General features: G+C 36.5%; 1 protein-coding gene across 4 annotated transcripts in view; it reads left to right on the top strand.

The window, feature by feature from the left end:
• The window catches only part of ADD3 (adducin 3), a 121,613-nt gene that overhangs the window by 85,409 nt on the left and 20,774 nt on the right, over positions 1 to 15,430 (top strand). For all 4 annotated transcript variants that reach the window (XM_080822574.1, XM_080822576.1, XM_080822577.1 and 1 more), the window contains exon 2: positions 4,312 to 4,534. In XM_080822574.1, the coding sequence (XP_080678700.1) occupies positions 4,340 to 4,534 (195 nt within the window). In that variant the 5' untranslated portion in view covers positions 4,312 to 4,339. The remainder of the gene's footprint in view (positions 1 to 4,311; positions 4,535 to 15,430) is intronic.

Raw genomic sequence — 15,430 nt, 5'->3', positions numbered from 1 at the left:
ATCTGGAAAATTGAACTAGAAATAGGTAAGACTCAAGAAACAATGAAAAACAAATGGACATTGAGTAATACAGATGACACTAACTGCCCAAATGGAAGAAAATGTAATTATCCCCCAAATCACTAGGATTCTAGGATTGTTATAATTGCTATAGCCTGCCCCCAAAAAAATTTTTTTTTAATTTCAAGGAAGCATTTTCCGTTCCCTTCCATCTCTAGCATATATTCATTCCCTCCTCCCCCATCTCATATACAGACACACCTCTTTTTTCCTTTCTGTTGTCCATGTGACCATAGCTTAGAGTTCCTAGAATAGTGTTTTTCAAACTGTGGGTCACAACCCATTAGTAGACCAAGAATCTGTTTGACCAGTATTTTTGTTTTAATGAAAATAGAAAGTATCAGAATGTACTACATAGTAAGGGAAAGTACCATGAACTTATTTCAGTTATATATCTCATGTATTTGTATGTCATTATACTTACAAAATGTATTTCTTACTGTGGATTGCCATTTTTTAAAAAGATTTTAATTTATTGTCAGAGACAGAGAGAGTGAAAAGAGAACACAAGCAGGGAGGGCAGGCAGAGGGAGAAGCAGGCTCCCCACCGAGCAAGGAGCCTGATGCTGTACTGGATCCCAGGACTCTGGGATCAGTGAGCCGAAGGCAGACGCTTAACTGACTCAGCCACCCAGGCGTCCCTGGATTGCCATTTTTAAAGAGTTTGAAAGTCATCGTTCTAGAGTATTTCATCTGTTTGTGCCTTGAACCCAAATTTCTTTTAACATAGATGTTGGGTAGTTAGTTCATAAATATTTGGTTAAGATTTTTTAAACTAGAATTTTTGCTTATGCCTGATAACCTTGTTTCTAATCTGCGTGGCCAGAGGGAAACCCATAGTGTTGACAGTAAGTTTTATAACTTTACTTTGTAAAAAATCTGTTTTCCTGCATTATTGTCAATTCAAAGAATCCTCTTAGAAGATAAATATTTTTCCTCCAATGGAATTCATAGTGGTTTGCAATGGTGTATATTGCTTTGAAGTACTAGAAAGCATAACTGTATATATGTAGCATTAAAAATAAGATTTGTCGATTGAAACCACAATGAGATGTCACTTTATACCTGTCGGAATGACTAAAATCAAATACACAAGAAATAACAAGTCTTCGCAGGGATGTGGAGAAAAAGGAACCCTCATGCACTGTTGGTGGGAATGCAAACTGGCAGGTACAGCCACTGTGGAAAACAGTATGGAGGTTCCTCCAAAAAATTAAGAATAGAAACATATGATCCAGTAATTCCACTATTAGGTATTTACTCAAACTACAAAACAAATAACAAAAAATAACAAGCTGTATGTACCTCTATGTTTATTGCAGCATTATTTACAATAGACAAAATATGAAAACAGTCCAAGTGTCCATCAATAGATGAATGGATAGAGAAGATGTATGTGTATGTGCATGTACACATATGTGCTCACACACACACACACATGCACACACACTATGGAATATTACTCAGTCATAAAAAATGAAGTCTTTTCATTTGCAGCAGCAGGGATGGACCTAAAGGGTATGAAATAAGTCAGTCAGGAAAAGACGAATACCATACATTTTCACTCATATGTGGAATTTAAGAAGCAAAGAGACAAACCCCCCAGATTCTTAAATATAGAGAACAAACTAGTGGTAGCCAGAGAGGAGGGGAGGGGGGTTGAAATAGATAAAAGGGATTAAGAGTACACTCATCTTGATGAGCACTGAGAAATGTATAGAATTGTTGAATCATATTGTGTACCTGAAACTAATATAACACTGTATGTTAATTATACTTGAATTTAAAAAATAGGGTCAGTTAATTTTAAAGAGAAGGAGCCCTGGAACTGAATTGTTTTTATATCCTCTAGAAGCAGAAATATGTATGTTTAATTTACTTGTTCAGGATTAAGAAAAACTTTATTCCCTTAAAGATTCTACCACTTTATTCCCTTAAAATATAACCCTCCTTGGGAAGCAGTATGGGGAAAATGCATAACTCCCTTCCAAACCATGGCAATTCTGGTACTTTATGTTTGTATGCTTGTTTGTTTGGAAAGGTTTTACCAGTCTCCAAATAATCTCCAAATAATCAGTGCTACTGAGTAGCTGGAATTGGCATTTGAAAAGAAAGTACTAGTTTACCTCTGGGTCTAGGTTGTGATTAAGACCACTGGCTTTAGAGAGCTACAGACTAGATTTAAATCCTGGGTCCACCACTTGCTGGCTCTTTGGCCTGAGACAAGTTACTTCTCAGTGATTTTATTTCCTCATTTGTAAAGCGAGATAGCAGCCACCTCAGGGGGTTAAGAGAAGTAGATAAACTAATGTATGTAAAGTTCAGTGGCTAGCATAGTCTTCTTTGTTAAAGATTAATTGACCGTGTAATTGCTTTCTCTTCTCTTCTGTTGATCTAAGTGTGTTTTTGTGCCGTTACCATACTGTTTTTATTACTGCAGTTTTGTAGTATAACTTGAAGTCTGAAATTGTGATACCTCCAGTTTTGTTTTTCTTTTTCAACATTACTTTGGCTATTTGGGGTCTTTTGTGGTTCCAAATAAATTTTAAGATTGTTCTAGTTCTGTGAGAAGTGTTGTTGGTATTTTGATAGAGATTGCATTAAATCTAGGTAGTATGGGCCTTTCAATAGTATTCTTCCAGTCTATGAGCGTGGAATGTCTTTCCACACCTTTGTGTTGTCATCAGTTTCTTTCATCAGTGTTTTATAGTTTTTGGAGGTCTTTCCCCTCTTTTGTTAAGTTTATGCCTAGGCATATTGTTTTTGGTGCAGTTGTAAATGGGATTGTTTTCATAATTTTCTGCTGTTTTATTATTAGTGTATAGAAATGCAACAGATTTCTGTACACTGATTTTGTATCCTGTGACCTTACTGAATTCATTTATCAGCTCTGATACTTTTTGGTGGGGTCTTTAGGGTGTTCTTTATGTGGTCTCACATCATCTAATGCAGGAATTTTTATTATCTTATAGTTAGTTTGCTTGGTCTAAATTGTACCAAAGTAGCTGTAGAGATGAATTCTATCAAAGACTATTACTAGAGACAAATACAGTAATCTCACTGGTTGTTACTGTGTTTTTAAAAATGAGACCAGATATCTCTGGTTTTTATCAGAGATTCAGATCCCTAAGAAGAAAGTGGTCTTTACCATCTTCCTCCTGAATCTGTCTAGAAAAGTGTGATTATAGTGATAATTAAGTGAATCAGCTGTTCACATGGTTTCTGAATAGCTTTTTACTGTTTGTTTCTTACTTGAATTTGAAGCACTGTCTGCTGAACTTAGACATAGTCTGACAACCTTAATAATTCTTCCGTTTCCCCTAGGAAGTTGAATTATTGGAAAAACTTAAAGGAAACTTTAAATTAAAGATTTTATTTATTTATATGACAGAGAGAGGGAACACAAGAAGGGGAGTGAGGGAGGGAGAAGCACGCTTCCCGCTGAGCAGGGAGCCCAATGTGGGGCTCGATCCCGGGATGGTGGTATCATGACCTGACCCGAAGGGAGATGCTTAACGACTGAGCCACCCAGGTGCCCCAGGAAAAATCTTAAACTTTAAAAACTGTGTTTCTCTCATATGTTAGTAAATTGCATTCACTATAAAATGTAGCGGTCATTAAATATGGCCCAAGTTTGGTCTACCATAAAAAAGCATGAGTAATGGGGCGCCTGGGTGGCTCAGTCGTTAAGCGTCTGCCTTTGGCTCAGGTCATGATCCCAGGGTCCTGGGTTCTAGCCCCGCATCGGGCTCCCTGCCCGCGAGAAGCCTGCTTCTCCCTCTCCCACGCCCCCTGCTTGTATTCCCTCTCTTGCTGTGTCTCTCTCTGTCAAATAAATAAAATCTTTAAAAAAAAAAAAAAAAAAACTTGAGTAAGAGGAAAGAGAAGCTCTAGTGACAGTACTCACTAATTGTGGAAACTCTGCCATTTCAGATGTGATATGTTACTTTTGGAGATTTTGATTATTGCTTCTTTAGAAGGAGTTACTTCAGTTAGTAAGTAGTTGATGACATTATTATAATTGAGTTGAAGAGTTTTCATTACCTCTGAAAATATCAATTTCCAGTTTATCATTTTAATCTAAGATTTTTACCTTAATAAAAAATTGTTCTAATATTTTTTGAGAAGCTACTCTCTTAAGAAAGTTGCCACTGGTACGCTCTTGGGGTGCAGAATTCTGCTTGACCCCCGTAAAATCAAATTTAGTAATGAACTTATCATGAATGTCCTCCTTTGTGTTTATTAATGCAGATAACAAGGGGAGTTGCTGACGTGAAGCATGAGTTCAGATGCCAGCCAAGGCGTGGTCACTACTCCTCCTCCTCCCAGCATGCCTCACAAAGAGAGGTATTTTGACCGCATCAATGAAAATGACCCAGAATACATTAGGGAGAGAAACATGTCTCCTGATCTACGACAAGACTTCAATATGATGGAGCAGAGGAAACGAGTTACTCAAATCTTGCAGAGTCCTGTGAGTTGAAATAATTAGAAGGCTATTATTTTTCTTCTTTCTGGAAACCTTGATACGGTGAGGTAGGAGGTATCTTAACGTATGCTCACATTAGAAAGAGGGGGTGAAGGAAGAGTGACTACTGGTTGCTCCCAGTCTTTCAGAAGTAAAATGAACACCTAACTTACATATTTAATTTGGAAAGCTTTAATAACAAACTAATATTGTCTTGGTGGTATAAATTTTCTTTGTGTGATTTCTGACTGTAATACTTCATTAAAGGAGGACAAAAGATCTAGCTGAGCTAGGATACCCAACTCAGAGTATCTGTGTAAAAAAGAAGGGCATGACTGAATTGTTATGAACCAAGAAATGAGTTGGATACATCCCATGCACATATTTTCTTCTTTCTTTGTGTGCAATATTTTCTTGTGTACCTTTCTTTGTGTACACTCAGAGCAACACAGGAAGACTTAGGGTTCTTGATGTGGTCTGTGATTTGACAGCCTAATGTTATATTCACCTAATGCAGGCACACATACATGCATACATACCAAACTAACTAAATTAAAGGTGGATTACAAACTTAAGCTAAAAATTCTATCTACATAGTAATATCCAGACTTTGTAAATCGTATTTAAGTGATGTTAGTTTTCTTATAAACCCTTAGTGGAATTGCAAAAGTCATATATCAGTGATGGAAAATGAGAGAATAGCTTGATTTAAGATGCAAATGAATTAATAACTTTATTCATAATGAAGAACATAGACCCATTAAGGTGTAGAGTTCAGCAAACATAGACACATGATGCCCATGTTGGGGTTATATTAGGTTTTCAACTTCAGTACTAAAATAAGCACCAAGGCATAGAATTGCCTAAGGTGGCCCTGGTAAATCATTTTTTGTTGTGCCCTTGTGAATTTAATTGTAGAGGTTGAGCCCAAAGCCGAAGGGGAATTCCACTCTGAGTAATTCAGCTATACGGGTGACCTAGTTAAAACCAAGTACAAGTTAAAAAAGCAATGTAAGCTTTGAGGAATTTAAGTATAACTTAACTTTAAACCTATCCTTTAAATAAACCCATGGAGAAATCCTTTTCCAATGGAAAGGAGATTAACCAGAGGATTCATCATGATGGAGTAAATATTCAGTGCCTTCTTTTATGCAGACCTAAACTTTCTGTTTTTATAAATACTTGAAGGACACATTAATTATTTGGATCAAAATAGATATAGTTTCTCCTAAAGAAACACATCCCACTTTTAAGAACTAACTTATTAACCAAATGATTACAGTAACATATAGTATAAAGTTACTGAGAGAATGAGGTGAAGTTCAGATTTTGTTCAATGTTATTAAATATTGAGATTTCTTTTAGAAGTGTTCCAAAAAGGACCATTCAGTTTTAACTATAAAATTCAAAAGGAAAAAGTACTAAGCAGCATTTCTATGCCAGGGCTTTCGTTTTAATTTCCCCATTAAGTAAAGACAGCATAACTTTGAGTAGATGTTCTAATTTTTTTATACCTGTGTATTTCCATTTGTAAATTGGCTAGAAGTATCAATTTCACTTTTGCCTTAGGGAACTTAATGAAATTATGAGAAAAGCCAGACATAACGATTGTCATTTCCATATTCACATAGCAAGAATGGTAATTTTCAGCCCAGATAGGAACAAAGAAGATTTAAAAAATTGTGGATTGATCATTGTTTCCCTAGATCTTTGCTAGTGAACTTAAAATCTCATTTGTGAAAGACTTAGAAAAGTGTATAAATTTTGTCCGTGTTTTGAGAAATGGTTATCAAATTGCTTTCAATACAACGAATGTTTCACCAAAGGAAATAACCCATGGTGACCTATATTAGTATCTATTGCTAAATAACAAATTACCACGAAACTTAACAGCTTAAAACAATGAGCATTTTTTATCTTATCATTTCTGTGGGTCAGGAATTCATGAGCACCTTAGCTGAGTGGCTCAAGGTCTAGCATAAAGTTGGAGTCAAGACATCATCCAGGGCTGCTGTCATCTGAAGGCTTGACTGGCCTTAGAGGTTTCCACTCTTAAGATGGGTCACTCACATGGGTATTGGCAAAAGGCCACAGTTCCTGGCCATGCATTCCTTCACCTGAGGCAGTCTGAGTTTCTCCACCAGAGCATGTATCTGAGAGAGAACCAGCAGAAGTCTGCAGTGCATTTTCTGACTTAATCTCAGACGTTAAACACCATCACTTCCACCATATTTATAGTTAGAAGCGAGTCACTAAGTTCAGCTCGTACATAAGGAGAGAGGAATTAAGATCCACCTTTTGACAGGAGGATTGTCCACTCTGATCACGATTTAGTTTAAAAGCACTGCAGTCTGCCACAGTTTGTTTACCTTCCTTCCACATGCAAAATACATTCACTCTCTCCTAACACCGGCAGAAGTGTCATCTCATTACACTATTTTCCTGAATCCAGAATCTCACTATTTAAATCTGATCCAGCTGCAGATGATACTTCTCAGGTGTGATTCCTTAGGTGAAGCTCCTTTGGTACAATTGCTCCCAATCTATACACCTGAGAACGAAAGAGACAAGTTACCTGCCCCCACACACAGCCAGTGGTGGGGAAAGCAAAGGTAACTGCTATACATATTCCTGTTAAAAAGGAGGGGAAAACCAGGGGTACAAAGGAGTAACTGGTCCATAGGAATTGTGAAATCCATCTGGGCAAATGTTTGGAGGTTCCCTTAATGAAGACCCAGTCCTTCTACTTTCTAGGGGGTGACTCTCTAGCTCATGGCTCTGTCTTCTAGGCTTTTCATTCTACGCCCTGAATCATCTTTCCTTTTCTTTGAATGGTAACCTGTGTTTATTTTTTTTCTCAGCCTTCTTCCTTCTTATAGAGGTTTAAGGTTCAAAGACTTCTTTTCTTTTGGAACTGTCTTTTCCCTGTATGGCCGAGCTTGCAGTGTGTCTGCAAATAAAATTATCTTAAAACGTATTGGGTCTTCTATGAATATTGGGGTTCACTCTGTTAGAAAACCCGTAACCAATAAAGATCAAAATCAACTCAGTAAACTGTAGAATACTCTTAAAAGAAATTGAGGAAGACACAAAGAAACAGAAAAACGTTCCATGCTCATGGATTGGAAGAACAAGTATTGTTAAAATGTCTATGCTACCTAGAGCAATCTATACATTCAGTGCAATCCCTATCAAAATACCGTCAACTTTTCCACAGAACTGGAACAAGTAATCCTAAAATTTGTATGGAATGAGAAAAGACCCCAAATAGCCAAAAGAATGTTGAAAAAGAAAACGAAAGTTGGTGGCATCACAATTCCAGACTTCAAGCTCTATTACGAAGCTATAATCATCAAGACAGTATGGTACTGGCACAAAAACAGACGCAAAGATCAAAGGAACAGAATAGAGAGCCTAGAAATAGACCCTCAGCTCTGTGGTCTACTAATCTTGGACAAAGCAGGAAAGAATGTCCAATGGAAAAAAGTCTCTTCAGGAGAACACAGGCAGCATCCTCTTTGACCTCGGCTGCAGCAGCTTCTTGCTGGACATGTCTCCAGAGGCAAGGGAAACAAAGGCAAAAATGAACTATTGGGACTTCATTAAGATAAAAAGCTTTTTTTGCACAGCAAAGGAAGCAGTCAACAAAACCAAAAGACAGCCGACAGAATGGGAGAAGATATTTGCAAATGACAAAGCAGATAAAGGGCTAGTATCCAAAATCTATAAAGAGCTTATCAAACTCAATACCCAAAGAACAAATAATCCAATCAAGAAATGGGCGGAAGACAAGAATAGACATTTCTGCAAAGAAGACATCCAGATGGCCAAAAGACACATGAAAAACTCCGCATCACTCAGCATCAGGGAAATACAAATCAAAACCACAGGAGATACTACTTCACACCAGTCAGAATGGCTAAGATTAACAAGTCAGGAAATGACAGATGTTGGCGAGGATGTGGAGGAAAGGGAACCCTCCTACACTGTTGGTGGGAATGCAAGCTGGTACAGCCACTCTGGAAAACAGCATGGAGGTTCCTCAAAAAGTTGAAAATAGAGCTACCCTGTGACCCAGCAATTGCACTGGGTATGTACCCCAAAGATACAAATGTAGTGATCTGAACAGGCATCTGCACCCTAATGTTTATAGCAGCAATGTCCACAATACCCAAAATATTGAAAGAGCCCAGATGTCCATTGACAGGTGAAGGGATAAAGGAGATGTGGTATATATCTACAATGGAATATTACACAGTCATCAAAAAAGAATTCTTGCCATTTGCAACGATGTGGATGGAACTAGAGGGTATTTATTACGCTAAGCAAAATAAGTCCGAGAAAGACAATTATCTTATGATCTCACTGATACGTGGATTTAAGAAACAAGGTAAAGGATCACAGGGGAAGAGAAGAAAAAAAAAACGACAAAACCAGAGAGGGAGATAAACCGTAAGAGACTCTTAATCTTAAGAAACAAACGGAGGGTTGGTGGAATGGAGTGGGGGTGAGAGGGATGGAGTAGCTGGATAATGGACATTGGGGAGGGTATATGTTGTAATGAGCACTGGGTATTATGTAAGATTGTTGAATCACAGACCTGTACCCCTGAAACAAATATATGTTAATTTAAAAATATCAAAATCAAAGATATTACTGATTCTTGTTTGTAAGAAACAGGTTTGTAAGCCTTCTGTTTAAAATGTTGAGTTTAAGAAAGGGAAATAGAGAAACTAATAAAAGCAAAGTATAATACTTTCTTTTATTAAGCCCCCATTAATGCCTTTTATAGGCACCTGTTATGTATAAAATCCTATTTAATCCCCAAAACAACTACGTCAAAAAAGTATTAATACCTCTAGTTTACAGATGAATAAACTGAAACTTAGCGGTCTCAGAAAACTTGCTGAAGTTTTTACTAGTTAGATGGTGGGCTCTGAGTGTTAACTCCAAAACTCATGCTCTTAACCAATAGGCCATACTACTTAAAGCATTCAATAACAATGAAAAAACTCCACCCATTTATTATTACTGCTTTATTCCTCTTCAAATTCTGTTGCTCAGGTTAATTCAACCCAACACAAGAAGAGTTTTCAGTCATAAGACATTTTGGTGTCTGTAAATTTGGATGACACAGTACTTTATTGCCTTCAGCTAAGAAAATAAAAGAATGTCTCCTCCTGACTCCCAAGTATTACTTCTTTCTAGGAATTCCGCCATCTTTTGTCAAAACCTAAACTAGGTTTAGCTAGAGATCTTATTAATGCGCTAAGGAGAATCTGCAGGTTTTCTTGGACCACTGTGCTCTTCATATATATGTCTACAGAAACCCTAGATTATCATTAACCCCCTTATCTCAGAATGAAGTGTCCAGGGCAAACTGTTCGAACTAAATGATGCTTCACTGATGTTAAAGAAACATGTAAGTTGAAAAACTAACAGGACATTGTGCATAGTAGATATTTTGTAAAAATCTACATACATACATGGATGGATGGCTAGATGAATAGCTGGGAGGACTCTGAGTCATTAAACACTTGAATGTTGTCTACCAAGCTCCTGCTGAATTTGACAACCTAATATGGAATACATTTGGTGGGTTTCAGAAAAAGAATCCTCGTTCTTAAACCTTACTACTGTGGGAAACAGTTTAGACTGGTTGATGGAAGTGTGCAGTGTTACTCTGCAAGTTAAAACGACAGAGTATATAAGTGATGATACCTCAGGAACATGACACATTAACATTTAATAGGCCAGTGTGTAATGCTACAAATTTACTTCAGACAGGGGAAACTTCAAAACCATATACATTTTAGAATATCACTGTAAGTAAGGCCTAAAATGTTAACAAGGCACCATGGGGCGCCTGGGTGGCTCATTTGGTTAAGCATCCGAACTCTCGATTTCAGCTCAGGTCATGATCTCAGGGTTGTGAGATTGAGCCCTGCATCAGACTCTGTGCTAGGTGTGGGGCCTGCTTAAGATTCTCTGTCTCCCTCTCCCTCTGTCCCTCTTCCCCTCACTCTCTAATAATTTAAAAAAAAAAAAAAGTTAACAGGGCACCTTAATTAGATTAGTTGATCAAAAGCACCATGACTTATCTGGTCGCTTTGGAAGTTTAAGATACAAGACTTCTTTATTAATTTTGTTTGCATTTTTTTATATACCAGCTTCAAGACAAGATATTATTCTACCTTTGGCTTCATACTAATTAAGACTTAGGCAGAGGACAAAGACCATCCAAAAGAAAATTTTGGTTTATTTGTTTTTTCTCCTTTCAACAGGACCAGTGGTAATCTATTGCCAAATGAATACATTTCTTAATGGAGAAATTCTAAGTAAGTTTGTCATGCTCCTGTCCCGCTTTGGGAGAGATTTAATAGCATAATTGCAGGGTGCCTTGGGAGCAGCAAGTCTGTAATCTTTTTTTCTTTTTGCTCTGATTTTTCTCTTTAGTAATTATTATGAGGTAGAACATCCCAGTGTAAATATTTAAAATCTGTCTCTGATATTTATCAGTATTCTGTTACTTGATGTCCATAAGTTAAACATTACTTACAAATAAACCTATGATTTTCTCTCTCTCTCTCTCTCTTTTTTTAGCCTTAACTGAAATAATTGCATCAGGTCAGTTTCTTTTATCAGATTGGTCCTCTTTTCTGTTATTTTTTTTTCTCTTTTCTGTGATTTAAAATATTTCTCATCCAATACCACTTTCTACTAAAAGCTCTGATCCTAGATAAAGAAGCTAAGATCTGATACTTTAAGAAAATTCTACCTTTGGTTTATAGTATACATGAATATGTTTGTACTTAAAGTATACTCTTACCTACATAAAGTATACTCTTACTGTATCTGACATCCAGATCTTTCATGTTTTTATAATCATTTATTTTTATCCATACCTTAGGAATTCAAAGTTTATAGGATCACTCCTTCAGTATTGACAGATGATGTATAAAATAAAAGGGTATGAGATTCAGATAAGGCTTTTAAGGTACGTCTTTTTACTTAAACGTTTTGTTTTTCATCTAGTGATTTTTTTTTTTTTTTACCATACATTTTTGGACATGTGTTTAATGAGAGAGCTGTCCAAACTGCAATACTTTGGGGACAAAACAAGTTTTCAAGTAGGATTTTGTTTGAGTTGAAGAATTAAGTGACTTTTAAAAAATTTATAACATTCAGTGAAGATTCATTTCTTATTTACAAAAAAAAAAGATGCATTTCTCCCATTAGGTGATGTACAGACCTAATTACACAGGAAGAATTTCTCCTTCAAGTAACAGACTTTTAAGATAGTTTTCTAGAGCTTTAAATTCCAGTACTAAAAACCTTTGAAATGGATTTTGCTATCATTAACTCAGTCAAGATTGAGATCAGATTCTTTACTTTCTTTCCTTATATTCTAGGAAAAGAAAAACCTCAGGACGCCTGGGTGGCTCAGTCGATTAAGCATCTTCCTTTGGCTTGGGTCATGATCCGGGGGTCCTGGACTAGAGTTCTGCATCGAGCTCCCTGCTCATTGGGGAGTCTGCTTCTTCCTCTCCTTCTCCGACTCCCCTGCTCATTCTCTCTCTCTCAAATAAATAAAATCTTTAAAAAGAAAAACAAACCTCTAATTTACTATTTTATTAATTGAGCATTGCACTAGACACTCAGGGAGACTCTAGCAATGTGAAAGTCACTGTCCCAACCATCCAATATCATGGTGTAATAGAATATGAAAAAGTAAATCAAAATCGTATGACAGGTCACCTAAGTGTAGTAAAGGCAAATGTTAAAAGAATTTAGAGCAGGGTGGAAGAGAAGAAATTGGAGATCCGTCTAATTGGGTGATTAAAGGAGAGACTTCAAGAAGAAGGTGGCATTTAAGATGAGTGTTAGGTAAAGGTTGAGAATTGGTTAGGTAGAGGAACAGAGGAAGCCTACATTTCCCTTTGATGAAATAGAGTGAGCAGGGATAGAAAAGTACAGGTTGTGATCAGAGGGTGATAAGCAAACCTTGTAGGCTAAACCAGTGCATAAAGTAATAACGGTAGATATAGCCAAAATGTTGCATGACAGATTATAGAGGTCCGGGGGTACCAGACTGTCTTGACCTGTTAGAGGAGTCAGCCCATTTTCTCAACACTTCTAGTTTTAATCTGTTTATATGAATGTTTTTATATGTACATATATGCACATGGTGCTTGCTTTGGATCTGGGTTCACCACCACATAACTAGCTATGTGACATCGGAAACTCACTTAACTTGAACTTCAGTTTCCTCGTTGGTGAAATGAACTCCTTGCGGGGTTGTCGTGACAATTAAATGAAATAATGTAAAAGCAACTCATGTAGTGACTAGCACATAGCAAGCAAGTACTTTTATGAAAATCATATGCGTAAGTTATACACAGTGCTGATTTAAAGTATCTTATGGCAACACTTGGAAGATTATATAATCATAATTCCTTAGACTATATTTCAGTTTTCTTGAAGGTCTCAAACAATCTATCCTCCTGATGGCAGTCTGGCTTACTCACCTTCATGTATTCAACATGTAAAAACTCCCATGATCTCCTTTGCTGTGCTCTGTTTCAGAGAGCTAGAAGACATGATTTGTGGTGTGGTTTTATATATGTGTTGTTTGATCTTTTAACCTGACTCTTCTAGTGGACATGCTAGGGAATTGTTGTTTTAATCTGATTTTAGAAGCCCAGCATGTGACCTTGCTGCCCTGTGTATAAGTTAGTTTTTCATTCTGCTTTGCTGGGAGAGGTCCTAGCTATATGAGGACAAGTACTTTGGTACTTGAAGATCATGATCATCTGCTGCTATATAAATTTTTTGCTCCATCATTACAGCATAATGCTCTAATCTAGCCTAAGAAGTTTACTCTCTATTTCTGACCACAGTGTGCCTGCTGCCTTATTTAGTTGTGTTTGGTTTCAGTGATACAACCCATCTCCTGTAAAATTAGCGAAAGATCGTGTGCCCAGCTGAGAGTTCCAGATTTCAGCCTTTGCTCCATTTACTTATTAGGTGTGCAACTTTAAGCAAATTATTGCCTGTCTCAAGACTTTGTTGTGAGATTTGAATGAATCAACGATAAAGGATTATTATATTAACTTTGGATTTTAGTAGGAATATGATTAACTGTTATAAAGATAAGTATGTTTTTATTTTAATACAGTATTTTAAATCTTAAAATGTTTATAGATAAATTTTTAAAACCAGCTGATGAAATAATTTTTTATCATTAGCTTTTATACTGTCTTATGACTTAGGTAATTATCTGAATAGTATTTCAAAAATATTTGAAACAATAAAAATGAGTTATAAATGTCATGACAAAAAATGTTAAATCTTTTGTTATAGAAGAATTCTTATCTGTTGAAGCACTTCCAACTGTATAAAAAGACTGGGGAAATCTCATTTATTTTGAGAATTATTTTTCTATACTGTATAGAAGCTATTCACTAGCCTTATAGGAAAAATTCATATTTTTTTCTTAATTGCTTTTAGAGGGCTTATGCTTCCCCCTATGACAGTATGGATCATCCCAAAGTTTTAGGATGGTGCCCACCATATTGTGGGATGTATGAAAGTGGAAAAAGCGTTTTCACTAATGAAAATGACATTTGACCTGAGTTTTGCCTTGGACATCTACTTTCTTGGACAAATTTTTCAACCATTCTTATTTAGCTTTCTCATCCCACCCAGCAGAAGTGTGTCATCAGTTCATAAATAGTTGTGATTCTCTTGAAAAACAGATTGGTTTTTAATCTTAAAGGCAGTGTATATCAGCAAGCAGATTATCTCAGTTCATGTTGGCTGCTAGAGAGTTTAGATAAAATTTGGCCAATCTCTAGCAAATGCCTACCATTTTATAGCATATACTTTGTATCTTAACCGCCGTCCTGGCTCTGACTAACCTCCTTATGCTTATTTCTTCCTTAGTTTAACTTTTCTAACCTGTATTTATTTTTGTATAATTTTAATCTATGGAATCTGTCTTAAATTCTTCCTGGAACAATGTGGGGTGGGGCATGCAATAAAACGATGCCCATTTCTCAGAGCTATTGCAATGTAAGTCATGAGCGATACAGATTGTAGGTATTTTTTTTATTGAATAAATAAATAGTTTTACTGAATAAATAGGTTTTTTTTACTGAATAAAAGAATATTGGTTATAGCTGCTTTCAGCTGAAGAAAGTTTAAACAGAATTTGGTTTTAAAGGGAAGATACAGTTTCAGAAGAGTAGACTGGCCCATTGCTGCGTGTCCAGAAGTTTTCTATAGTTTATGATAAATGAGTATATATGGGAGATTCTTTTCCTTTCAGCCTTACGTATGGTGAAATATGTTACTCATCTCTATGAAGGTGTCCATCTGTCTTATATACAGCTCACAACCATTTTATGTTCACTAAGTCTTAGAAATGTATTAATGGAGTCTTCTGATCAGTGTAATGTGTCTTTGTAGAGGATATTTTATAGGATAGTTTCTCTGGTTTAAATCACATATTTAAATGAACTAGGTACAGTTAATGGAATTAGATGTTTATAAAGTTTGTATAATTGTGCTGATGATTTACATTTAAGAAGTCTCAAATTTGTAAAAGAAAAACCATGTTTAACTGGCATAAACTGTTTCATGAACTCAGAATTCAAATATGGTCATGAGTTTTTGTGGGGTTTTTTAAGATTTTATTTATTTATTTGACAGAGACAGAGATCACAAGTAGGCAGAGAGGCAGGCAGAGGGGGAGGGGGAAGCAGGTTCCCTGCTGATCAGAGAGTCCGATGTGGGGCTCGATCCCAGGACCCGGAAACCATGACCTGAGCCGAAGGCAGAGGCTTTAACCCACTGAGCCACCCAGGTGCCCATTTTGTGGGTTTTTTTTTTAAGATTTAC

The sequence above is a fragment of the Martes martes genome (genome assembly GCF_963455335.1).
Source record: "Martes martes genome assembly, chromosome: 14".
NCBI classification, from domain to species: Eukaryota; Metazoa; Chordata; class Mammalia; order Carnivora; family Mustelidae; genus Martes; species Martes martes.
Note: the sequence above shows the minus strand (reverse complement) of the source record. Positions and strands in the feature narration are given on the sequence as shown.